Source organism: Nicotiana tabacum, chromosome 16 (genome assembly GCF_000715075.1).
Source record: "Nicotiana tabacum cultivar K326 chromosome 16, ASM71507v2, whole genome shotgun sequence".
NCBI classification, from domain to species: domain Eukaryota; kingdom Viridiplantae; phylum Streptophyta; class Magnoliopsida; order Solanales; family Solanaceae; genus Nicotiana; species Nicotiana tabacum.
The window spans coordinates 154,804,209-154,831,529 of record NC_134095.1 but is presented as its reverse complement, the minus strand read 5'-3'; the positions used below and the strand labels follow the sequence as shown (position 1 = coordinate 154,831,529).

General features: G+C 36.8%; 1 protein-coding gene and 1 long non-coding RNA gene across 6 annotated transcripts; both read right to left on the bottom strand.

The window, feature by feature from the left end:
• Window positions 1-1,968: 1,968 nt before the first annotated feature.
• Window positions 1,969-7,040, bottom strand: LOC107819288 (uncharacterized). Its single transcript, XR_001655693.2, has 3 exons — window positions 6,728-7,040; window positions 2,949-3,019; window positions 1,969-2,388 (listed from the first exon to the last, which is right to left on the bottom strand). It is a non-coding gene; the product is annotated as an uncharacterized LOC107819288 (long non-coding RNA).
• Window positions 7,041-10,092: 3,052 nt separating this feature from the next.
• On the bottom strand, window positions 10,093-26,568 carry LOC107776212 (uncharacterized). 5 transcript variants are annotated; one of them, XM_075233499.1, is made up of 12 exons: window positions 26,328-26,564; window positions 26,019-26,215; window positions 25,159-25,270; window positions 24,686-24,800; window positions 24,276-24,372; window positions 23,664-23,775; window positions 23,390-23,504; window positions 22,883-22,979; window positions 22,254-22,365; window positions 21,980-22,094; window positions 18,549-19,173; window positions 10,093-10,323 (listed from the first exon to the last, which is right to left on the bottom strand). In XM_075233499.1, the coding sequence occupies exons 4-12, from the start codon at window positions 24,768-24,770 to the stop codon at window positions 10,251-10,253; spliced, it is 1,431 nt and encodes a 476-aa protein (XP_075089600.1). In that variant the 5' UTR covers window positions 24,771-24,800; window positions 25,159-25,270; window positions 26,019-26,215; window positions 26,328-26,564; the 3' UTR covers window positions 10,093-10,250. The 5 variants fall into 5 exon arrangements, 4 of the variants coding, with proteins under 4 accessions (XP_075089600.1, XP_075089599.1, XP_075089597.1 ...); XM_075233498.1 differs by having other exon boundaries at window positions 18,549-19,179; window positions 26,328-26,559; XR_012700373.1 differs by lacking the exon at window positions 26,019-26,215 and having other exon boundaries at window positions 18,549-19,162; window positions 26,328-26,568.
• Between the last annotated feature and the right edge of the window lie 753 nt (window positions 26,569-27,321).

Here is a 27,321-nt window from a genome sequence, read left to right as displayed (position 1 = left end):
GACCTAAGGGTATGAAACCCTAGAATTTCGTACTGTTTTAATAAATGAGGTGACGCACATGCTAGGTGATGGCATGTGGGCGTGCACCCGTAAGGATTGTGACTTGGTCCGTCTCGTGGCGACTGTATAGTTGCATAATTTGATATATTGTATCTGATATCCATGTGTTTTAGAAATTGGTTTATTAACTTGGGTTGAGTGCCATGTTTGAGGCCTTGTGCCGACCTGTTTAGACCCTTAGGGGTATTTTACTACTTCCCTCACCATGTTTCAATTTGAAAGCATATCCCCAGTCTTGTTTAATCCGGTTTCATCACTCCACTTCTTAAAATATGAAAACTATTTGGGCTGAGTTTCCCTGATTTTCACTGATATGCCCGCGTGGTCGTGAGGTTGATGACTGAGAGAGATTGAGGACCTAATGGTATATATATATATATATATATATATATATATATATATATATATATATATAGGATCGGGCTACGCGCCGCAACGATATGACGTTTGGGCTGTAGGAGCCCCTCCGGAGTCTGTACACCCCAGTGAGCGTAGTCGACTATATATTATGGCTCGGGCTGCACGCTGCAACAGTTATTATTATTATTATTATTATTATTATTATTATTATTATTATTATTATTATTATTATTATTATTATGAGATATCTATTGAGCTGGAGTGCTGAGTGTGAGTACTGATTGACGAGAGCTGAGTCACGAGTGACTGAGAGGCTTGCCCGAGAGGCTATGCTTATGAGTGATACCTTGCCCGAAGGGCTTGTTTACGACATTTTTCTGCTTTCATTCATCTTTTATACTGAGCCTCTGTTGAAAAATGTTGAATAAATATTTTAAAGGATTTTAATTGAAACTGGAGCTTTTACGAGATAAATTGGCTATTGAACTGCAGATTTTGACTTGATATTTTTGTTGAAATTCTCTTGATAGGCATGCATATGATTGTGAATGCTCGCCACTGCACTCAGACTTTATTTACTTTAGTTACTTACTGAGTTGGCATACTCAAGTTACTCCCTGCACCTTGTGTGCAGATCCAGGTGCCCGAGCATCAGAGTGAGAGCTTCCAGCACTCTCAGAGTCTTATCCGGAGATCGCAAGGTAGCTGCACCACGTTCACAGCCCTGCCTTGATCTCTTCCCTTGAAGGAAAAGAGACTAACATCAAAATTACATCTATACCACAGTAACTACCTAGATATGTGCAAATAACTCCTTTCACGGTGCCCACCACCACCTCTACTTCACAATCATAAACAATACTTCAGAGCTGTCAAATGACGAAGATGTAAGATTCTTACACTGTATTCCAACAATGGAAATACTTTTTCTCAAGATGACAGGGAAGGAACAAGGATGCAAAAATGAGAATTTAGAGTTTCGATCTTTCTGCAGCAATTCTCAGTTAGATAATGTTCTAAGATTAACCAAGGGCAGCTTTAGAAGTTTGTACATCAAATATATAAGTTCCTTTAAGAATATGTACGATGAACAATCATAGGCATGAGAAAAATGTAAAGACATACAGAGGAATTTCCAATAACGGTAGGTTTATCCAAAGGTTGAGCCGAGGGTCTCCCGGAAACAGCCTCTCTACCCTTCCAGGTAGGGGTAAGGTCTCTGTGCATCCTACCCTCCCCAGACCCCACTCCGTGCATGCTACTTGCAAATGACAGTGTGTTAATTGACGAAACTTGCGAGTGAGTGTCAAAATCTGAAACTATAGTGAAGCACTTAGAGGGCAATGGTTTCAATATAAGAAAGAAAGGCATTGCGAGTCGAGTATTGTCCACATAAAACACTGTATGATGATTGAAGGTAGTAAAAGAGATGATTTCGACTTAAACTCCATTAGGGGTAACTAGACCAAATTTCTCTTGGCATCAATGAAAACTTAGCCAAAAAAGGGAACACAATATATACAAAATATTCATATAAGCAATACCAACTAGTCAGGAATAAGGCTTGATTGCTGTTGTAACAGTTACATTGGGTTAGCTGTTTCCCAGGAGTTCCTTTATTTCAGTTAGACTTGTATGCTTGGTGGGGATATATTGAAATTTTGAGAACCTGTAATTTGTCTATACTATTGGAATGAAATGCGCCTGAATATAACTGAGTGGACATAAATGATTTGTATAGCCTCGACAAGTTGGGATTGAAGTTGGGAGTGAATAGAACTATGCACATCTACAATTATATCAAAATCTAGAAAATCCAGAATGATGCACCACACAGCTGGTAGAATTGCCTCCAGAAATGATAACAATGGGAATAAAACGCTGATGACACACCTGCTGCACTTCAGAAGCAACTTTCTGGTATAGATCATTGAGTTTTGGTAAATACATCTCCTTCATAGACTTGATCTGCATTACAATTTTCATTAAGTTGACTATATAAGTATCAGGACTACAGTCTCGTGTGGATAACTAATAATTAGATCAATTGTACTATGCAGTAGAGAACAAACTAGAGAATCTTAGTAAAGAACCTTCAGATGAAACGGTTAAAATTGAAATAGAAGAGGAAGAATACAACTGATTAACCAATACATTTTGCAGGATTCAGCATGTGAATGATAAAATAAGCAACTGGGCATACTTCTCAATTGAGAATATATCAGTCTCTGTTAACATGCTCAATTTTCTATTTCCTCTATGAACTAGAATGCATAAAGTACCTTGCGGGAAGGGGTATGACCATGAATTTAGCTGAACACCTATTTTGGGAAACCTCCTCTATTACTCCATCAATCACAGGAAAATATTTCAGAATATTCAGCTATTTCTTATATTGTTATAACCAGCCAATTTATCAAAATCCACATGACTTTTCAATTGCCAAAACATCAATTTATAGCAAGTCATCTGTACTTTCCTCAGTTTTCAAAACCTTGTGCAAGTAAAAATACCATTGCAAACAATACCTTTTGGTAAACCTCCTCCTGCCAATCAGCTCTATTTGCGCATCTCGTCTGAGCTGTAGGATCTAAAGATGCTACAAATAAAACAAAAATATAGGATAGCACAAATATTAAAGAACCTGATTCCTTACAGCATTAAAATTTCACGCAAACTTTGGGACCATGTTAGTTATTTCAGGTATATTAATTCATTTTAATTTCCATCTAAATATACTTGTCTAAGAAAGTTAAGTTTCCCACTTAGAAAATATACTAACAGTTACATCTTTTAATCTATACAATTATAAAAGTACAAATCTCCAACACAAATTTTGATTACCTTTTGTAAGTGCATTTTGTGTTGGATAAAACTGTAACTACAATTAACTTTTGAAAATTCACTTTTTTCTTGCTCCCTTTCTTTATTACCGAGAAATCCCCAAAGCCAATGGTGCACAGTTCGAAACTCGGTGGATAATAGGGCCACCCCTCAATCGTTCTCCACTTAATCAAGATTTTGTCTGCATCGGGTTCGAGTCTATGACGTGCGCCTAACCTACACATCATAGGTTCGCTCTTACCGCTAGACCAAGGACTTGGGAGCTTCATTATTTTCTTATATCCTAGAAAGAGAGAATTTTTTTTTCTTTGATCGGTTAGAAAGAGTGATTTTTTTATTGATTAATTATATAAATTTCAATAATGTTTGAGACAATACGCGCCCATATACAAGAAGTATACCAAAAAGTAGAAAACCTACAAAAAAAAATGGTTTTCCACGAAAGACACCCAATCTTATATACAACAAGAATTTTATTGTGTTCCAAAAGAAAATAAGGAGAGGCTACTCCTCAAGTTAACAATATTCATATCTATCCCTTCAAAAGCTCTCATATTTATTTATCTCCAAATAACCCACATAAGTGCTAGTGAAGTAACGTTCCATGCCCTGCGCCTTTACCTCCTCCCATCATTCCAATTGAACATTAACTCCTTTACAGTGCTTGGCATCACCCATGATATGCCAAAACCCATTAAGAATTTCCCACTATAACCTCGAGGCAAAGTAGGAATTGCAATGGGGAGGTGCGAGGCAGGGCGGGGTGGGTTTAGACATATGCAGGGTGGTGGGGGTTTAAGCATATGTGGTTGTGGGGTGGTGCGGGTTTAAGCATATGCGGTTGCGGGGCGGGTTGAAATAACTTTTTTTAAATAATTTGCGGGTGCGGGTTTAAAATTTTTATCAAAGAAGGAAACTCATTTTTTAGCCTTTCTGGAGATGAAACCGGCCCGTAATATATTAAAACAAACAAAGTTTCATAATATTTGAAAAAAATCCCTGCACGTCAGATTTTCATCCTTGTATTGAAGTTCTAAAACTGTAATATTTAACATATAGTTTTCAATTAATTCTAAAAGTATTACCCCTTCATTTTGCTCAAATACTCAAAAAGGTAAATATCCATTAATTGATTTTGACATAGGTTCTTTTCCAATTTCTAATATAAGCTTGAAAAATAACATATACTCTTAATCCAATATAAAAAGTTAAAAATCAAAAGTTATTATAATATCAAAGATTTTTGTTAAGTAACTTTTATTTTAAATGTGTAAGATGTAATATTGTAATTCTCATAAGTATCTTGTCATGTTCTTTCCTTAGCTGAAGCCTCCCATAATCTTTAAAGTTAATAAAAAATATGAGAATATATCATAAAAGTATGACTAGTTCCAGCCAAAAGATAAAAAATTAAAATTAATAAAATGAAAGAGAAAAAAAATGAGCAGGTCGGGGCGTAGCGGGTGGACGCAGGTGTGGTGCGGGGCGGGTGAATGTGGGTGCAAATACTATGTGGGGCGGGTTGAAATTTTGTGGGTTAAGACAGAACTAAAGCTGTTAAACGGGTGGGCCGGGCCGGGTCCGTTTTTTTTACCCGTCCGGGTTTCGGGCCGGACCGGTTCCGGGTTGGTACAGTAACGGGTTTAGCGGGCTGGGTTAATCCGGGTAAAAATTGAACCATAAGGGTTACGGGTTGAGGGGGTCGGGCCGGGTTTAGTGTATTTTTAATTTTTTTTTGGAATTTTGTATAACTATTGTAAGTTATATTAATACTTTGTATTAATTAAAAGAAATTAAGAATACAAATAAGATGGGAAAAAATTGCACTTATTGCAAGTGCTACTTTATTTCTTAATTTCAAGTTTCAACTTTCAAACTTACAAAATGAAATGTTTACATTTTTTTCAACAAGTAAACTAGTAAAGTAGTAATTTCAAATGTTTTGCATCGCCCTAGCAAGTTCATCATAATCAATATGAACCGATTGACCTTCTTCTGGCGTGTTAAATTCGGATGGGTTTCCATGTGTTAATATATCTCCAAGTTCCTCTTCTTCTGGGCTATCAATTATATAGTTATTGTAAATATTAATTTAGCTTGTTCATAGAAACATATAAATTTGGGGTTTCAGTTTCTCCAATCTCCATATAAATATATAAAGCATTCATTAATTGGTGATAATCAGACATTTTAATAGAAGGATTTAAAACTGCACCAATTAAGTAAATCGGAGGAATTGGAAAGAAATATTTTTTGAATTTTGCTTGCATTTTTTCAACAACATCCTTATATTTTTCTTTCTTCTTAAATTCAAATAGTAGAAAAGAAATTTCAGCTATATGTACTAAAGTCATAGTAACAGTGGGGTAATATGCTCCAGAAAACTCAACAGTAGCTGTATAAAATTTATGTAAAAATTTAACAACATCATTGATGACCTCCCAAGTATCACTTGTTAACATATGCCTTGGATCAGTACAATGTACAATGTACATTAAATTCAAGAAAAGAGAGCCAAATAAAAATTATAAAATTAGAAGATGAAATCTTGCAAATTGAAGGGAAGAGAGAAATTGAGAATTTGAGAATTGAGATTGAGATAAGAATTTTGAGTGAAAAAATGAAGAAGAGGGGGGGAGGGTATTTATAGATTTTTAAAAGGGTTAATTTTGTAAAGTATTAAATACCAAAAATTTTAAAAAAAAATGGCCATTTATGCAACAAATCCGTTTGCCAACGGATATGTGATGAAGAATCTGATTTTCCAACGGATAGTGGGCCCCACGCTGCAGGAAAGTACAAAAAAAAAATAAAAAATCTGACAGTTAACCGGTTCGGGCACTGTTCATGCCAACCGGGTTACCCGGGCCCGGTTAACCGCTTGCCCAAATGAACCCCTCCGTCCCCGGCCTAACACCCCTACCCAGCCCACCCGGCCCCTTATGAACCGGGCCGATCCGGTTCCGGTTTAAACCGGTCTGGGCCGGCCCGGTTCCGGTCCAACCCGGCCCGTTAGCCACCTTTAGACAGAACCCCCATTGCCATCCCCGGCAAAAAGACAATTTAAAAGGAAATGATTGACATCTTCAACCCCCCACCCCCACCCCACCCCATCTTCCTGTACATGAAACGCCAACTAACACAAACAACTTGCCACTTCCTTAGATTCTGTGCCGTCAATATTATTGTATTGAAATTTTGTTTTAAATTTTAATGAATGCTACGGGTACCTTCTTTCTCAAATGGAAGGTGGGACTAGATTTCCAGTACAAATTCCATTTTGCTTTGTAATTTCAATTAAACCTACAATTCTCAAACCATTCTGTCAAAACTGATTCCGAATTACTAAATGAGAAAATTGTCTACGTCTTTTACTGTAAAAATAAACAAAAGAATATTCAAGTGTAAAATCATTGACAAAAGAAAAAAACAAGTACAAGTTGCAAGCGATAAAGGAAATTACCTCTCAATCCGCCGGCGGGAGCTACCGATAGGGTGGTACATTCACCACCACCCCACCCCGAGCCCGGGCCTTCCAATTCTTCCCATCCATCTCAATTCTGATCTAATTAATACCTCTTTCCCTATTGAAAATCAGAAAAAGAGGAAGCAATCGCATTATTGTATATAGAGAAATAGAGAAACTAGAAAAGGAAAGAACAAAAACGAATTTTGCGACATAAATAAAAAGAAAATAAGGAAGAAAAGGAAAGAGAAGAATTTTTTCCAACTGTTTTCGCGCGCTTTTCGAAGAATTAGTTGAGAAAAGGGATATGTTGTAGGTCGTGAGTTTTTTTTTTGGGCAAAATACATAAATTGTCACTTGACCTATGGTCCAAATCTCTGTTACACACTTTCTAGGAACGAATATTACTTTACACACCCAACTTTTTCAAAGTGTATCTAATACACACCACTTTTGGCAGCTGGCGCGCGCGTGTTTTACACAAAAAAAAGGCGAGTGAATGTAAAACTTTCGGGTCTAAACCATTATCTAAATGTCACATGTCCCCAGCCTTTGTTATTTTTTTCTTTTCTATTTTTAGTTATTTCATCTCCAAATAATTTGGTCTTTTTTCCACACACGCCCACCCGTATTCTTCTTCCCTTGGACACCTACTTTGTCATCTCCAATAACTAAACTCTGAAACACAAAAATAATTTTAGGGCTAGGTCCAAGTTTCAAATTAATTAGTCATCTCCTTCAAGTTTAAATATTTTTAGATCTGCTAATGAAATCAGTGACTGATTTCTCTATTTGTTTTCATAATTTTGTTTTTAGATCTGCTTATTTTTTCTTTGACTTCAAAAATTTACTTTTTTTTGAATGGGTGTGAAGAAAGGGTTTATAGTGTAGGTTTTGCTCTAAAAATTATGGCGATAGTGATAGCTGTCATGGCCAACACTTAAAGCACCATGTGAAAGATCTGTGTGAATATTGGCCATGGCGATAGTAGTGGTTGCCATGGACAACACTTGATTCATGTGAATTTTTTTTTTCTGGTGGGTATTTCCATTGCTGTGGGATTTTAGAAGAGGCTTGGTGGGTATTTCCATGGAGTTTAGAGGAGGCTTGGTGTGGGAGTTTAAAGAAGATGAGAGACGGGAGGGTTGTTTCCCGTTTTTTCTTTTTTTTTCTTTTAAATATATCAATTGTGGTGTAAATTTAGTATTTTTATTTTTTGTTTCTTGAGTTAGTACATGTGTCACGACCTTATTGGTGCGTGATATTATACATATTCTGAAAATTGGTTAAGAAAAAAGTGGTGTCTTAGATACACTTTGGAAAGGTTGAGTGTGTAAAGTAATATTCGTTCCTAGAAAGTGTGTAACAGAGATTTGGGCCATAAGTCAGGTGGCAACTTATGTATTTTGTCTTTCTTTTTGGTTTGTGCTAAAAATATGGATATGTAATGTCTCTTCTCTTCTAACACTTTTTAGATATTTAAACTGTAGCCACTTTTGTGGCATGTAATTAAAATTTTGTCACAACTTAAGCATATTGTAAGCCTAGCCACAAAATAATCAAGCGGCATATATGACCAGTGACCTCTTCTTGTATTTGTTATTTTGCTAACGATAAGTAGACGGACATGCAATTATGGAGGTCGGGCATTAAGGTTGTAGGCTAGGAGGTAGTTGAGCAATTTATACTTCGTACCGGGTGTGAGACTAGCCTAATAGGATTTCGTCTTAGATTGCTAGTGGTTAATGTTGTGTTCACACTATTCTTCTGTTTTCCATAATATAGGGCCTTATTTACTTGTTATGATTTTCATCTGTTTTCTGGTTCTTATGTCGTTGTTATTGTTTCTATGTTTTCTGATGATGGTACTGATGTATTTGTCTCTTTTCGTCTTCTTGAGCCGAGGGTCTATCGGATATAGTCTCTCTACTCCCTCGGAATAGAAGTAAGGTCTGTGTATAGTACTCATTATCCTTCTCAGACCCCACTTGTGAGGTTTCACTGGATTGTTGTTGTTGCTATCGATAAGTACATATTACTGTAGCATTAACTATATTTTTCTCCTTGTATGCGTCGAGAGTTAAAAGTTAATTAATCTAAGACAATTACCACCTTATTTTAAATAATGAAAAATCTTACGAATTCAAAAATACATGTCAAATATTACCAACACATTTTATTTTTGCTCGAAAGTTGGTCTTCATCAAACTTAAATTTGGCTGACCCTCACAAGCAAAGAATAACAAAAAGAAATTATTTGTGACGTGAACAACATCATTGAGAATTGATTAATTTTAAAAAGCTTCCAATTGGAAGTACAAAAATTGGAGTAAAAGGGAAATCCTATATATAAAATTATCTAAAAACTTTCCCACAAAATTGAACATAATGCTTTTACGTATCTCCAATGCAATCAAGAGCTTAACATTTGGCATTACAAATTAAAAGCTGCTTAATTTCTCATTTCTTATTATTCTCCGATATATAAAAGAAAATTCATCTCCAAATATCATATATGTGCTTTTCAGTCTCTTAGAAGGAATTTGCTTCTGGTTTAGTCAACTTGTTTATTTTCCTTCTAATTTAATTAAAGTGAATGATATTTTCCTTAACGAAATGAAGGTTCGGACAAAAGCAAATAACAAAAGTTCTGTAATCTAACGCAGCAAGCCTGAAAACACAATAAGAAATCTATAATTATTACTAAAGGGTCGTTTGTAATACATGGACTTATAATGTGGGATTGTAATGCAACAATTAATTTTTATCGGACGTTTAGTTTTTTATACTAAATATGGGATATATATGATAAAATTTAAAATATGATAATTTTTTGAACCTCATAAAATTAAGGGTGTTGATAATGGATTTCAGGGAGAGATTACAGGCAATTTTATCTTTTGGTGTTTAATCCATGTATTACTCTTCCATGTTATACCAAGTATAAAATAAAACACCAATTGATGCATTAAATTATACCAAGCTTAGCTATACATGATTCAAAATACAAATCAGGGAAAAAAGCAATACCAAAATATATAACATGATCATTTCATCTTATCCCCCAAAGTCAAACCAAACGACTCCTAAAAGTATTCCCAAACAAGGTTAAATTTTTTAGGTATGCCATTTCATTTGTATAGGTACTACAAATCCATTTTGAGTTTAACTGATATATATACTGGAAAAAAAAACCACTCGATTTTGTTTTACCAATAATTATATATATATATATATATATATATATATATATATATATATATATATATATATATATATATACATATACATATATACATATACATATATATATATATATATATATATATATATATATGTGTGGATCCGTAACATGGAACATATAAAGCAGATAAGTAGCAGGTAACATATTGATATTGCAATTATTTTTAACAATGTCAGTGTATATAAATCAAACCATTTATAGTTACTTTATTATATATACAACCTTTTATCATGAAAAAAGGTGAACCTAACATGTGCAAAATGAGGATCTTCAATCTTATTTGCACCTGCACCAGCGCCTCTGAGCAGTAGGGCTTTTCCCGCATTTGTAGCAGAAACTGAAATTGCATCTGCAAATAGAAATTTACTGAGAGTTGCTCATTTGCATATCTGAAACCTTAAAAACTTAATGAGGATTCAAGTTGTTTCATCCAGTAAATATGTCGTTTCAATAATCTATGTAATTTAGATTTCTAATTGATGTAGGAGAATAACTAAAGGAAGAAACTGAAAATATACAGGCATATGGGACTTATTTCCTGGGTTTAACTTTGTACATTGAAAGTAAAAAAATTTATCTCACTATCAGATCACCTAAAAGATACTTGCACGTAGTTGTTCATAATAACTACAATTAATAACTTGAAAAATAAGACGCAAAACGTATTACAAGACGCTAAATTACATTATTTACATTGTCAATGTATATAAGTAAAAAAAATTGGGTTTGGATGGGGGGTTGTTGTTAGTAAATAAAACTTCTGCTTTCTAGGTTTGTCCTAGTCCTTAGGAAGTAGTTTAACGTGGTTTTTGTTATCTAGTTTTTAGGAGAAAATTTTGTGGGGTAGTTCCTAATTTTTAGATTAAGTTTGCTATGTTTTTTTGTTATAAAAAAACTGCAGTTGCAGCATTGTAGTCAATCAGTCAAGCAATTTCTTCTTCAGGTCTATTGCCTCTTTCTCTGCTCTATTTTTCACTTATAAATCTACATCCTTCTCTGATTAGTTTTCTATCAGTGGTATCCAGAGCAAGGTTAGATCCAGAAAAAAGATAAACCCGTGAGAGAGAGAGTTTACCCAAAAACAAAAAAATTGTTCTTCATCTATGGCTTCAAAGAGCAATTTTGTGCAAGCGGCTATTCCCCGTTTTGATGGTCACTATGACCACTGGAGTATGCTGATGGAGAATTTCTTACGGTCAAAAGAGTATTGGCCAATTGTTGAAGACGGCATTAAAGCGCCAGCAGTAGGCGAAACTTTGACGGATGCTCAAAAGACTCAGTTTGAAGCAAGAAAGTTGAAAGATTTAAAGGCAAAAAATTATCTCTTTCAGGCTATTGAGCGTCCCATCTTGGAAACCATTCTTTGCAAAGAAACTTCCAAGGATATATGGGATTCTATGAAGAAAAAGTATCAAGGCTCTACAAGAGTGAAGCAAGCACAACTACAAGCCTTGAGGAGGGACTTCGAAACCTGGCAGATGAAGGAAGGAGAATCCGTCACCAACTACTGTGCTAGAACCATGGAGATATGCAACAAGATGCGATTCCATGGTGAGAACATGGGCGATGTCGTAACAGTGGAAAAGATATTGCGCTCTCTGACACCAAAGTATGATTATGTCGTTTGCTCCATTGAGGAGTCAAAAGACATAGATGTCTTATCACTTGACGAATTGCAGAGCTCCTTATCGGTGCATGAGCAGAAGATGAACCGTAGTTCAACTTCCGATGAGCAGGCTTTGAAGGCTTCTACTTTTATTTCTTCTTCCAATTCCAGAGGAAAAGGTAGAGGTAGAGGTCGAGGCAGAGGAAGAGGAGTTCGTGGAGGTAGAGATTCCTATAGGAATTTCAAAGCAAATAATGATCAATCTCAAGGCAAAGGCAGAGGTCGAGATTATGACAAATCCAAGATAGAGTGCTATAAATGTCGTAAATTTGGTCATTATGCATCTGAATGTTATACTAGGCTGCCTAATGACAAAGAAAAGGAAGAGAAGTCCAATTACGCGGAGAACAAGGAAGGTGAGACCTTGTTGATGGCAATTCAAGTAGAGAAGGAAACCGAGCGAGATGTTTGGTATTTAGACACAGGCTGCACTAATCACATGACTTGAAGTAAGTCTTGCTTTTCTTACTTAAATGAAGGCTTCCGTTCTAAAGTTAGTTTTGGTGATTGTTCTACTGTGGATGCAACGGGAAAAGGTGACATCAAGATCAAAACAACAACAACGACCCAGTATAATTCCACAAGTGGGGTCTGGGGAGGGTAATATGTACGCAGACCTTACCCCTACCCCGAAGGGTAGAGAGGCTGTTTCCAGGAGACCTTCGGCTCAAAAAAGCAACAGGAGTCGATATATTAATACCATAAAAATGCTTAATAAAATAACAGCAATATATAAGAGATATGATACAGAATAAGAAATACGAAATACGAAATAGATGGCTGGTATAGTAAAACTAGAAGGTAAAGCCCTGCATCAATAGACGACCAATGACATTCTTAGTCTAACTCATAACTGGCTAGTCTTACTTTATTGTGCTGTAGAAATATTCTCAACTCTCCCCTAACCTACAACCTTAATGTTCGCCTCCATAATTCTCTGTCAAGGGTCATGTCCTCAGTAATCCTAAGTCGCGTCATGTCCTGTCTGATCACCTCTCCCCAATACTTCTTAGGTCGTCCTCTACCTCTCCGCGTGCCCACTACAGCCAGTCGCTCACACCTCCTCACTGGTGCATCAGTGCTCCTCCTCTGAATGTGCCCGAACCATCTGAGTCTTACTTCCCGCATCTTGTCCTCCATGGGGGCCACACCCACCTTCTCTCGAATATCTTCATTCCTAATATTATCCATCCTTGTATGCCCGCACATCCACCTCAACATCCTCATCTCTGCTACTTTCATCTTTTGGATGTGTGAGTTCTTTACCGGCCAACATTCAGTTCCATATAACATGGCAGGCCTAACCACTGCTCTATAAAACTTACCTTTTAGTAACGGTGGCATTTTCCTGTCACACAAGACTCCCGACGCTAACCTCCACTTCATCCACCCCACCCCTATACGGTGTGTGACATCCTCGTCAATCTCCCCGATCCCTTGAATAACCGATCCAAGGTACTTGAAACTACCCCTCTTGGGAATGACTTGAGAGTCAAGCCTCACTTCAACTCCCGCTTCCGTCGGCTCAACTCCAAATTTGCACTCGAGGTATTCCGTCTTCGTCCTGCTCAACTTGAAACCTTTAGACTCAAGAGCATGTCTCCAAATCTCTAGCCTCTCGTTGACGCCGCCTCTTGTCTCGTCAATTAGAATAATGTCATCAGCAAATAGCATGCATCATGGCACCTCCCCTTGAATATGATGAGTCAGTGCATCCATCACCAGGGCAAATAGGAATGGGCTGAGCGCAGACCATTGGTGCAACCCCATAATAACTGGAAAATGTTCAGAGTCGCCTCCTACTGTCCTAACCCGAGTCTTAGCTCCATCATACATATCTTTAATTACCCTAATATAGTCAATCGGGACCCCTTTATCCTCTAAGCAGCTCCATAAGACCTCCCTAGGAACCTTATCGTACGCTTTCTCCAGATCAATAAACACCATGTGGAGATCCTTCTTCCTATCTTTGTACTGTTCCACCATCCTCCTAATAAGGTGGATAGCTTCTGTGGTAGATCGTCCCGGCATGAACCCGAACTGGTTGTCTGAAATAGACACCGTCCTTCACACTCTCATTTCTACCACTCTCTCCCAAACTTTCATGGTATGACTTAGTAATTTGATGCCCCTATAGTTGTTACAGCTCTGGACATCACCTTTGTTCTTATACAACGGGACCATTGTACTCCACCTCCACTCTTCAGGCATCCTATTAGTCTTGAATATAACACTAAACAATGCAGTAAGCCATTCCAAGCCTGCTCTACCCACACACCTCCACAGTTCAACCGGAATTTCGTCTGGCCCGGTAGCTCTGCCCCTTCTCATCTTACGCATTGCCTCAATGACTTCATCGATCTCAATGTCCCTAAAATTACTTAATTCATGGTGACTGTCGGCATTCCTCGATTCCCCAAGTATAATATCCTGATCCCCTTCTTCACTTAGAAGTTTATGAAAGTAGGTCTGCCACCTCCTCTTAATCTGGTCATCTCCCATCAAAACTTTGCCGTCATCATCTTTTATGCACCTCACTTGGTCCAGATCCCGAGTTGTCCTCTCTCTCGCCTTAGCGAGTCGGAATAACTTCTTCTCCCCACCTTTGTTCCTTAGTTCCTCATACAGACGAGCAAAAGTTGTCATCTTAGCCTCCGTCACTGCCATCTTCGCCTCCTTCCTAGCTACCTTATACCTTTGACTGTTCTCTCTCTTCTCCTCCTCGTCAGTGCTCCCTACTAACCGCAGGTAAGCCGCCTTCTTTGCTTCCACTTTACCTTGGACAACTGCATTCCACCACTAATCTCCTTTTGTGGCCACCATTGTGGCCCGTAGATATCCCTAACACCTCCCTCGCCGCCTTTCTTATACAGTCCGCCGTCGTCGACCACATTGTGTTTGCGTCCCCACTACTTCTCCAAGCTTCCATTGTCGATAACCTTCCTTCCAACTCCTTAGCTTTATCCTTAGTTAAGGCGCCCCACCTAATCCTGGGGCGTCCTTGTACTGACCTCTTCTTCCTCCTTATCCTAATACAAATGTCCATCACCAAAAGCCTATGCTGCGTTGAGAGGGTCTCACCTGGGATAACCTTGCAGTCCTCGCACAACCTTCTATCGCATCTCCTGAGGAAGAGATAGTCAATCAAGATCAAAACCAAGAATGATTTTGTGGAAACAATCTCTAATGTGTTATATGTTCCTGATTTGAAAAGCAACTTACTAAGTGTTGGTCAGTTGCAAGAGAAAGGTTATGTCATCACTATTAAGAAGGGTGAGTGTGAAATTTATGACCCTGTGAGAGGAGCTATAGCAATAGTTCAGATGAGTTCCAACAGATTATTTCCGATAAAGATTGATAGTATTCAATCTTGTTTGATGACGGAAGTAAAGGATCTCTCATGGTTGTGGCATTTTCGTTATGGTCATTTGAGTTTTGGAGGATTGAAGACACTTCAGGAGAAGAACATGATCACAGGTCTTCCTCAAATTACTGCTCCTTCTCAAATTTGTGAAGGATGTGTTGTTGGCAAACAACACCAATCTCAATTCCCGAAAGGCAAATCATGGCGAGCAAAGCATGTTTTGGAGTTGGTTCACTCTGACATATGTGGGCCAATAAAACCAATCCCTAATAGAGGGAAAAGGTATTTTATTACCTTCATTGACGATTATTCAAGAAAGACTTGGGTGTATTTTCTGTGGGAAAAATCAGAGGCTTTTAATGTATTTAAAAGCTTCAAAGCTAATGTGGAGAATGAGACAGGAAAGACCATCAAGAGCTTCCGAACAGACCGTGGAGGCGAATATTGCTCTAAGGGATTTGAAGAATTTTGTGGGACTCATGGCATTCGAAAAGAGCTCACAACGGCGTATACACCACAACAAAATGGTATATCGGAGAGGAAGAATAGAACCATTCTCAACATGGTTCAAAGCTTGCTAGCTCGAGGAAAAGTTCCAAAGACATTCTGGCCAAAAGCAGTAAATTGGAGTATTCATATTTTGAATAGAAGTCCAACATTTGCTGTTCAAAACATGACTCCATAGGAGGCTTGGAGTGGAAGGAAACCTGTTGTAGATCACTTTAAAATTTTTGGTTGCGTTGGCTATGCACATATCCCAGACGAGAAGAGGAAGAAGCTTGATGACAAAAGCGAGAAGTGTGTCTTTCTTGGTGTTAGCGAGGCATCCAAGGCGTACAAGTTGTTCAATCCATTGACAAAGAAGGTTGTGACTAGCAGAGATGTTATTTTTGATGAAGAAAACTCTTGGGATTGGAATATGCAGCATTCTATTCCAATCTTAATTGATAATGAAGTCGAAGAAGCAGCAACAATACCCGAAAATTCCGAAAATTCTAATCCAGCAGCTGCTGAAATTTCACCCTCAACTTTGGAAGAAATTGATGCATCAGATTAGTCTCTTCATCGTGCTCACAAAAGGCCCGCGTGGATGATGGATTATGAGGTAACAGGAATTGATGTAAATGAAGATGATTTTTCCTACTTTGCATTGTTTGCAGATAGTGATCCTACAACTTTTGAAAATGCTATCAAAGAGGAGAAATGGAGGAAAGCTATGGATGACGAAATTGATGCCATTGAAAGAAATGGCACCTGGGATCTATCAGATCTTCCAAAAGGGCACAAAACTATTGGTGTGAAGTGGGTATTCAAGACAAAGCTGAAAGAAGATGGTGAAGTTGACAAGTATTAGGCACGCTTAGTGGCTAAAGGATACAAACAAGAATATGGAATTGACTACACAGAAGTATTTGCTCCAGTTGCAAGACACGATACAATCAGATTGGTGATTGTATTAGCGGCACAGAACTCTTGGCCTATTTTCCAATTAGATGTCAAATCGGCATTTTTGTATGGGCACTTGGAAGAACAGGTATTTGTAGAGCAACCTCCTGGTTATATAAAAATTGAAAATGAGCATAAGGTGTACAAGTTGAAAAAGGCTCTTTACGGACTAAAACAAGCTCCGCGAGCTTGGTATAGTCGTATTGAGGCTTACTTTCTAAAAGTTGGTTTTCTGAAATGTCCATATGAACACCCTCTTTTTGTTAAAACTGGAGAATCTGGAAAAATACTCATTGTGTGTTTATATGTCGATGATCTTATATTTACTGGGAATGATAGTATCATGTTTGCCGATTTCAAGAAGTCTATGATGGATGAGTTTGAAATGTCCGATCTTGGTAAGATGCATTACTTTCTTGGATTAGAAGTAGTACAATCTGATGATGGAATATTTGTTTCCCAAGAGAAGTATGTACGAGAAATTTTGGACAGGTTCAAGATGCAGAATTGCAATCCCGCCAACACTCCAGTTGAGTTTGGCTTGAAGCTATGCAAAGTTGGAAGCAGAAAGAAGGTGGACAGCATATTCTACAAGCAAATTGTAGGTAGTTTGATGTATCTTACTGCTACAAGGCCCGACATCATGTATGCTGTAAGTCTCATAAGCAGATACATGGCGAGCCCAACTGAAATTCACCTGCTAGCTGCTAAGAGAATCCTTCGCTACTTACAGGGAACTAAGGATTTTGTTTTGTTCTACAAGAAGGGTGAAAAATCTGATTTGATTGGTTTTACTGACAGTGATTATGCAGGAGATCAAGACGACAGAAGGAGCACTTCAGGTTATGTTTTGATGTTAGGTACGGGGGCTGTTTCGTGATCTTCTAAGAAGCAATCAATTGTCACTTTGTCAAGTACCGAAGCTGAATTTGTTGCTGCTACAACTTGTGCTTGTCAAGCTGTTTGGTTAAGGAGAATTCTTGAAGAACTGAAATTCAAACAAGAAAAACCAGCTACAATTTTCTGTGACAACAACTCTGCCATCAAGTTGTCAAAGAATCCAGTGCTACATGGAAGAAGCAAACACATTGACATGAAGTACTATTTCTTGCGAGATCTCAACAATGAAGGAACAATAGAGATAACATATTGCCGTAGTGAAGACCAGTTGGCGGATATTTTCACTAAACCTCTCAAGTTACTTTCTTTCCAAAATTTGAGAAGATTGTTGGGACTTTGCACCATGGAAGAACTCAAGAAATTGAAGCTCGAAAGCTTTCAGTTTAAGGGAGGGTGTTAGTAAATAAAACTCCTACTTTTTAGGTTTGTCCTAGTCCTTAGGAAGTAGTTTAACGTGGTTTTTGTTATCTAGTTTTTAGGAGAAAACTTTGTGGGGTAGTTCCTAATTTTTAAATTAAGTTTGCTATGTTTTTTTGTTATAAAAAGACTGCAGTTACAGCATTGTAGTCAATCAGTCAAGCAATTTCTTCTTCACGTCTATTGCCTCTTTCTCTGCTCTATTTTTCACTTATAAATCTACATCCTTCTCTGATCAGTTTTCTATCAGTTGTTGGCGAAGCAACAGCTTAAATTGCCAGCCTCAACTTTTCATCCACAAGAGGTCGTTGAATTTCCACGAAACAGTGGAAGAACAAGACTCATTACAGGGCATACAATTTAATATGGACATATAACTAGGTGGCTGAGATGTTAGATAGCTACGCGAGAAGGGATGTGAAAAGTGTCTTCTCCCTTATTAGTTGTTTCGAAAAGGAACACTGATCGTGGTCATATGTAGGTAGAAACATGTGCGTATAATAGAGTGATTTCACAATCATGCCAACCATACGAAAACCAATTATGTGCATGAATTTAATTTTTAACTGATGTGTAAGAGTTTTTTCCACTGTCAGATTATCGAATAGATAATACAAGTGACAGCCCGTATTAAGAGAGATTAATAATTTGAAAAATAAGGCAGATATCCTGTTACAACAGGTTAAAATTCATCGATAGTGCAAAAAGTCTTTATATCAGTGTAAAAGTTAAAACCATATGTAATGAGAGAGAGAGAGAGAGAGAGAGAGAGAGAGAGAACCTGCATTGCATATGATTGCAGCCTGCAATTCGTTCGACATACATATTACAGCTAGGACATTTAGTCCATTGCTTTTGCTCCACAAGTTCTTTGAACAAAGTGTCATTCACCTTTGAACATCCATTTTCTTCACAGACATTCCATGGAAGCCCACACTGAAAGCAAATCAATCTTCTGCAGTTAGGACACTCCGATTTTCCAACAACATCCCCACACTCTTTAACAATGAGTTCTCCACAATCTTGATAAGGGCAGTAACATTTCTCGAATCCTAAATGAGCCTGCTTGCAGAGAAGGTCACACCACTTCTCGAAAATCGATAAGGGAATCATCGTTCTACATACTAGAGGGTCCAAAAGTTTCCCACAATCTACATATGGGCACTGTATATCAGCAATCCTTAGTTGGATTTTCACTTCGACGTGCCTCTCTATGCATTTTGAGCAAAAAGAATGATTGCAACTATGAAAATTGTTGAATTTCTTGGTTATTGGAACAACTTCAGTGCATATTTCACATGTAAATGTTGGTAGTATTTGATCATTATGCTCTTCAACATTATCTCCCCAGTCTTCTCTCTTTCTCTTCATGCTTCCTTGAGTAATTTCCCTTTCCTGGCAAGAATCTATATCTAAAATATTATAAACAATCAAAAAACCTATATTTTAACTATTAGAAAGAAAAAGCACGAAGCACCAACACGAAATGTTGATCAACTCTTTTACCTTTTAAAAATATATTTCAAATTGGACAAATTGTCATTTAATTATTTTCCTAATATTTTTATGAAGAATTATTCTCCTAATATTTAGAAATTTGAAATCAACTAATATCTTGCTTCTTAAATCTTTCTTTATTTGAACTAGGAAACCCTAATATTTCGGGTTTTAAAATCAATTTGAGATTTTGCCATATTTAAACTACGTAATATAATTATAGTTCCTTCCAAAGATGCAGTAAGCCAAAACCAATAAGCCCCCACTTGCCGATAAATCACTTAGAAATTTTTGGGCGCAACGTTCTACTAATTGCTTCATTCAAACTGAAGCATACAATTCGCTATAGCAGTTAAGCAACAAATATAACTTCATGACAAGCAAATACTTGTACTAGAGAGACACAAGATACTGTTGCCCATTTAACTAAATAGGATAAATCTTAATCATTTAACTTACACCTTTTTTAAAATTTTTATTTTACTTATCTTTAATATTTAAGTGGTTTTTTAGATTTTTTGTACATGTATCCCACAACGTGCGTACTCAAAGACTAGTGTCTAAAATATATCCGCTAATTTTGATCTTTCCCTTTAAAATTGTACCAAATAGTTGTAATCAATGTGATTTGGAGAATGATAACTTGAGATTAACAAATTTTCTATCACCAGCTTTCTATATAGTCCTCTCACTACGCTTGACAAGGCTAATTTGAGCTATAGCCCACCATATTTGACTTGACTTTTCTATTTTTCTAACCATCCTCCACTTTACTTCTCGCCCTCTACCCCCATGACCTAAAAAGTTGACATACGCCAAAGAACAAACAAGAAGTCAAGGATCATAATTAATTAGATCCAATGATTTACACAATTTTGGTAGGATTTCTGCATGTATACGAACATGCTTTGGAAAGGATTGGATTGGATTGGTCAATCTTGAAGTTTTGCTGCTGCATTTGGGGTCCAAAAGGGTCATCCTGGAAACCGTCCATTGTATAATTTAGCTCGAAATCAAGGACATTCCCGAGATAATCCCATTTAGGATAAAAATCCTGAATTTGGTATATTTCAAAGCTTACATCTATTGAGGAAGCAAAAGAGAATGCTGCAGTTACTTATTCAAGCAACATGCCCTTAAGTTCTTGGAATAAAAACACGAATTCATAGGATAACTATTGATTCCTGTCCTTTTCTGTATGAATTAGTAATCGGAGCTATTGATGGATTATTCCTAAATTATCTATGAAAAGATCTTATCTATATTCTAATCCTTTTTAAAATTTGAACTTCAAACGGCTGATCATAGCATCAAGGTACAAGTTAATTGAAGTCCCAGTGAGGGAACAAAAGATTTAGGTATGCAATAGGAGTTGCTTTGTACTCTACTCATTCTTTCCTGCAGAAATGTTATTTGGAAAGTGATTGGATGTGTTTCCATAGTTTGAAGCTTAGTTTTCATACTTGAGATTGCAGAATGTTTTATTACTTCATATGTGTCAACTTGCAGGACAAGATTCAGGACAGATGGTGATCTTCAACATTTATGGATTGTTTGACTTATCTTACTTGCTTTGTTGTCCTCAGACACATTAGAACTGATTAATATTTTTTGCCTTTCATACTTTGGTTCTTGTTTCCATTGTGTTTTCCTTTTATAAGGAAGTTTCTAAAGCTTCCCTTAATCTTTTTGAAGGTTGTTTACCTTGTATTCAAATTTATTTGGAATTTGATGTTATGAGTTCGTTAACCATATTAAGGTATTCGTGAAAACTAATTTATCAAATGCTTGCTTCGCTTAGAAAGTTTTTGGAGAACTTTACTCTTCTATAGACATATCACAAGGGTCATTGATAAGATGTAAAACTATTCTATATAAACATACTCTGACATTCACTATTTGGTAGATACTCAAATAGTATTTTGTCTGATAAAGTTAGCATACTGTGTAAATGAATAATATTACATTCTACATCAAACTGTTAGCACGGGCATCCAATTCTAGTACTAACAGATACGAGAATCATAAACCATTGCATTTCGAAAACTGATTCCCAAATGAGAACTTTGACTAAGTTTTTATTATTAGACAAACAGACAACAGTATATAGAGTCTTAAATGATCTGCTTTTCTTTTGTTCTTTTATAGTTTGGGATTTCTAATACAAAGAAAAAAGGATGGTCAGAAAGTAGATAAGCAACACTTCAAGGGGCTAGGACTCTGATCTAGAGCACAAATCAGTACTTACTAAGAGTAGTCACCTAAATATTACAGATAAGGGGCATGTTATTTGCTCAAACATTAATAGAACGGGAAAGGGTTAAGTTTGCCTGCGAACTATTCGATATTGTGCAATTTTACCCTCTGTTTCAATTTAGGACCAATCTTGCCCTTGCCGTTAGCCAAGAAATGCAAAATACCCTCCTCATTAACGGAACTCCAACTGGGATGAAAAAGGCTTAACATATTATATAATCTGCTGACTTGGCTGCTTATTTGGACATATCTCTCATTTGCATTAATATATCATTGACTCTTCCCCAAATTAGGATTCCCAATGGCAAACGACTAGTATATTGGTTCAAGCATCTAAATTTCCTGTACACTAAGTAGAAGCAGAGAGGAGCAAGCTTTTTCAACAGCAGAACTAAGTAATTAGGTTATAGAAAGTGTCTTGCTAATGTGAAATATAGCACATGAAGTTTCATTATTCACCTGGGCCAAGGGCATTCTGACCACTAGATGCAGCATTGATCGAATTGGTCATAGGATGTTGAGATTTTGTCTCCATAGTCAGCATCTTTAGAGATATTTTTCGTAGATAATCTGGCTGCAATATAAGATAAATTTGAGTTAAATTCAGAAATGCATACAAAATGTTAAAATGACTTGAAACGTAAATGCACATTAATACAAACAGGAATAATGTCAACCAGGTGGAAAGCAATTGCATTATTCAAACAAATAGAAGCAGGTTTACACTGCATACCTGACTTATAGCAGCAGTATAGATCTTTTCCTCAAACCTCAATGCAATTTTCTTGAGCTCCTGAACTCCTTCTTCTCCAGTGACAGGAAGATGCCTCTTTAAGGTCTCGGTTCTATACAGTCATATCAACAAAAAATCACCTTAACGGGTTGATAAGAGCAGAATCTAGAAAAAACATTTTTTAACGATAAAAATGTTTTGACATTACGCCCTGTGATGAAAAGCCTAAGACCTGTTTTCTTGTGACAATATTAGTCAGTATTATTATCCAATTAACTCGCGCTGCTACCTGTCATTTCGACATATCTAGAACAAAATGTAAGGCACAGAGAGTTAAAGTAGGCTTTCCACTCGGACTAGTTCCTTGAGTGATTACCAGAATTGGAAATATTTATGGCATCAACTTCCAATTAACCCACCCAATAATCGGATTACTCAATTCGCTTAGAGAAGTGTGTTTTCATTAATGGAAAGCCGAAAAACAGGTATCCATTAGACTTGTCAAACTTCTGCCTAAATGATTATTCTCAGAAGCTAAACACAAAGGAAACCTAAAGTTGAAATCCAAAATCCTTGACAAAAGAAAAAAAAAAAAAGAACAAGCTGCAAGAAAAGAAAAAGAAAATTACATCTTGTTGACAATCCTTTGACGAGAATCAGGTAGAAGTTGAGTCCGCCAATCAACGGCGTCCATATCTCCGGCTGCAGCTCCAGCTGGGGCGGTACCTTCACTCCCCAAAATATGCATTTCATTTCAAAGCTTCTTCGTTAGACAACTAAATCTGACACTTCTTTAAGCAGATAAAAGTTTTTCTTCCCCTCAGAACATAAAACAATCAGAAGAAAAAAAATTTAGATGATGTTCAAAGGCGATATCAATGATGAGACTTGAGAGGCAGAGGGCGGGGCTTGTAATGTCAAGGTAGGTATGGAATTCGGAGGGTAACTGAGAATTTTCAGTGGTAAGAAAGGAACATTGCGAGAGAGGGGAGAGTGAACACTTTCCTGTACACTTTGTAGCCATAGAGAGCAAGCTTTTCCAACATCATAACTAAGTCATTAGGTTTATACAAAGCGTCCTGTCACACAAATGATTTGTCAATGTGAAATACAGCACATGAAATTTCATTGCTCACCTGGGTCATGAGCATTCTGACCACTACTTGCAGCATTGGCCGAATTGGTCATAGGATTTTGAGAGTCTGTCTCCATAGTCAGCATTTTTAGAGATATTTTTCGTAGATAATCTGGCTGCAATATAAGATGAATTTGAGTTAAATTCAGAAATGCATACAACATGTTAAAATGACTTGAAACGTAAATGCACATTAATACAAACAGGAATAATGTCAACCAGGTGGAAAACAATTGCATTATTCAAACAAATAGAAGCAGGTTTACACTGCATACCTGACTTATAGCAGCAGTATAGATTTTTTCCTCAAACCTCAATGCAATTTTCTTGAGCTCCTGAACTCCTTCTTCTCCAGTGACAGGAAGATGCCTCATTAAGGTCTCGGTTCTATACAGTCATATCAACAAAAAATCAGCTTAACGGGTTGATAAGAGCACAATCTAGATAAGACGTTTTTTAACGATGAAAATGTTTTGACATTACGCCCTGCGGTGAAAGCCTAAGACCTGTTTTCTCGTGACAATATTAGTTAGTATTATTATCCAATTAACTTGCGCTGCTATTTGTCATTTCGACATATGTAAGCCACAAAGAGTTAAAGTAGTTTTTCCACTCGGACTAGATCCTTGAGTGATTACCAGAATTGGAAATATCTAGGTCATCAACTTCCAATTAATCCACCCAAAAATAGGATTACTCAGTTCGCTTAGAGAAGTGTGATTTCATTAAAGGAAAGCCGAAAAACAGGTGTCCATTAAACTTGTCAAACTTCTGCCTAAATGGTTATTCTCAGAAGTTGATAAACACAAAGGAAACCTGAAGCCGAAATCCAAAATCCTTGACAAAAGAAAAAAAGTACAAGTTGCAGAAAAGAAAAAGAAAATTACATCTTGTTGACAATGCTTTGACGAAAATCAGGTAGAAGTTGAGTCCGCCAATCAGCGGCGTCCATAACTCCGGCTGCAGCTCCAGCTCGGGCGGTCCCTTCACTCCCAAAATATGCATTTCATTTCAAATGCCTCTTCGTTAGACAGCTAAATCTGACACTTCTTTAAGCAGATAAAAGTTTTTTTTCCCCTCGGAGCATAAAAACGATCAAGGTAGGTACAGAAATCGGACAGCAACTGAGAATTTTCAGTGGTGAGAAAGGAACATTGACGAGAGAGGGGAGATTGAACACTTTCCTCTACACTTTGTAGCCAAAGAGAGCAGGCTTTTCCAACATCATAACTAAGTAATCATGTCAGACAAATGATTTGTTAATGTGAAATACAGCACAGGAACTTTCATTCCTCACCTGGGTCATGGGCATTCTGACCACTACTTGCAGCATTGCTCAAATTGGTCATAGGATTATGAGATTTTGTCTCCATAGTCAGCATCTTTAGAGATATTTTTTGTAGATAATCTGGCTGCAACATTAGATAAATTAGAGTTAAAATTCAAAAATGCATACAACATGTCAATGACTTGAAACGGAGGCGGATCCAGAATTTGAAGTTTATGTGTTCCTACCGTAATTTCAAACTAATATACAATAATAACTAGGTTCACGATTAGATATTTATAAATAGTTAATGGATTTCGTAATAGAAATACAGCGTCTATGCAAACGTTACTGGTTCCCGGTATTGGGAACCCAGTAACAGCACTCTAGATCCGCCCCTGACTTGAAATGTAAATGCACATTAATACAAGCAAGAATAACATCAACCAGGTGGAAAACAATTGCACTATTCAAACAAATAGAAGCAAGTTTAGATTGCATACTTGACTTATAGCAGCGGTATAGATCTTTTCCTCAAACCCAACTGCAATTTTCTTGAGCTCCTGAACTCCTTCTTCCCTAGTGACAGAAAGCTGCCTCTTTAAGGTCTCGGTTCTACACAGCCATATCAGCAAGAATTCAGCTTAACAGGTTCATGAGAGCATAATCTATATAAATGCCTTTTAAAGATGAGATATAATTGAGATTACACCCTGCTTCGAAAGCCAAAAACCTGTTTTCCCTTAACAATATCAGTTTAACGGGGGCAGATGTAGTCATGTAGAGTGTAATATATAGGTTCGACTGAACCCAGTAGGTTTGACGCAAACTATACATGTGCTAGGAAATCCACAAATTTGAACAAAATTTCGAACCCAATTTTTAGCACTTGAAGTAGCAGTCTGTCCTAGAATTTTGAACCCATAAGTTCAAATAAAAAATCCACCTATATTCAGCTATCATCCAATTAATAAATTGATGCAACCTGTCATTTTTGACATATCTTTTTAGATAAGGAATTGTTGACATATCTAAGGCAAAATATAAGCCACTATATAGTTAAACCGAAGGGTGCGGCTTAGTGATCAATGAAGTAGAAGGAGCACCATGAGTTTTCAGGTTGAAATCCCAGCGGAAGTTAAAAGACAATAGGTCATTTATTCTCATCTCCGTAAGCCTTGGTACTTGTGCCATTGGGAGGTAGTAGCTATCCGAGGTAATAGTCTAAGCTGGCTCATACACCACCGTAAGAAAAAAAGTAGGTTTTTCACTTGAACTAATTCCTTGAATGATTACCAACAACAACAACAAACCCAATTGATTCCAACAAATGGGGTCTGATGAGGATAGGGTGTACGCATACCTCACCCCTACCCTGGGAGGAAGGAGAGGCTATTTCAGTTGGACCCTTGGCTAAAGAAAGAAGCAGCGGCATTGAGTGATCACCAATACTGGAAAATTCTATGGCATACATTTCCAATTCACCTGGACAAGTGAGTTTTCACAAAATGGAAAGCAGAACAAAAACAAGTCCCCAAGTTGACTTGTCAAAACTTCTGCCTAAACAATCATTTTCAGAAACAGATAAACACAAAGGAACACTATAAGTCGGAATCCAAAATCATTGATAAAAAGAAAAACAAGGAAAAATAGAAAAGGAAAGGGAAATTACATGTTGTTGACAATCCTTTGGCGAGAATCGGGTAGAAGTTGAGTGCGCCAATCAGCAGAGTCCATAGCTCAATTCTGATCTAAGCGATTATTTCTTCCAATCGAAAATCAGTTTTACTGCTTATGATCAAAGAAAAAGAACAAAACGATGTCGCGAGATATTCCGGGAGAAAATAGAATCAGAGATAGATTCCAACGTTTCCTCAGGAAAATAGGAACCAATTGCGTAAGTGCATTATTTTACTACTAAGAGGCCGTTTGGATCGGCTTAAAAAGGTGATTTTTTTAGAAAAAGCCAAAAACAATAAGTCGGGTTCCCTTATGATTTTAGCTTGTTGTAAGTATTTTTTAGCTTATTTTAAATAATTTATAGCTTTGCCAAACATTGAAAAAGCTAAAAAGAACATAAAAACTGATTTGACCAACTTAAAACTGATTTGACAGACTTAAAAGCCAATCCAAATACCCTCTGAATCTATCCCGATTTATATGATTTTTTTTTGTTTTTAAAGTCAAACTTTTTAATTTTTATCATATATTTGAACATAGAATTTTAAACTTTTTTCGAAATAGAATTTATATATTTGAAAACTTAGTAATAGTTAATAATTCAAAATATTTAAAAGGCACATGAAAAAATTACGGTAGAAAAATACGTATTTGACTCTCTGAATTCAAGTACTATCACATAAATTGGAACGGAGAGAGTTTAATTAAAAAGTAAATATATGTGTAGAATGGGTCAAAACTTATGATTAAGGAAAACCTTTATCCATCATATCACGACTTTTAAAAGTTTATTCAATTTATGTGAATTGAAAGTATTTGAAGTACAAGGATTAGAATAACTCTTAATTTTTTTATGCGAATACATGCATAAAAAAATCCATGTGTTTGGTATTGCAACTTATACATAAAATTCCATGTATTGATATGTGTTGGGGTTTTTAAGCATTAATGAGGCTTAAAAGAGGGTGAATGGGAAATGTAGAAAA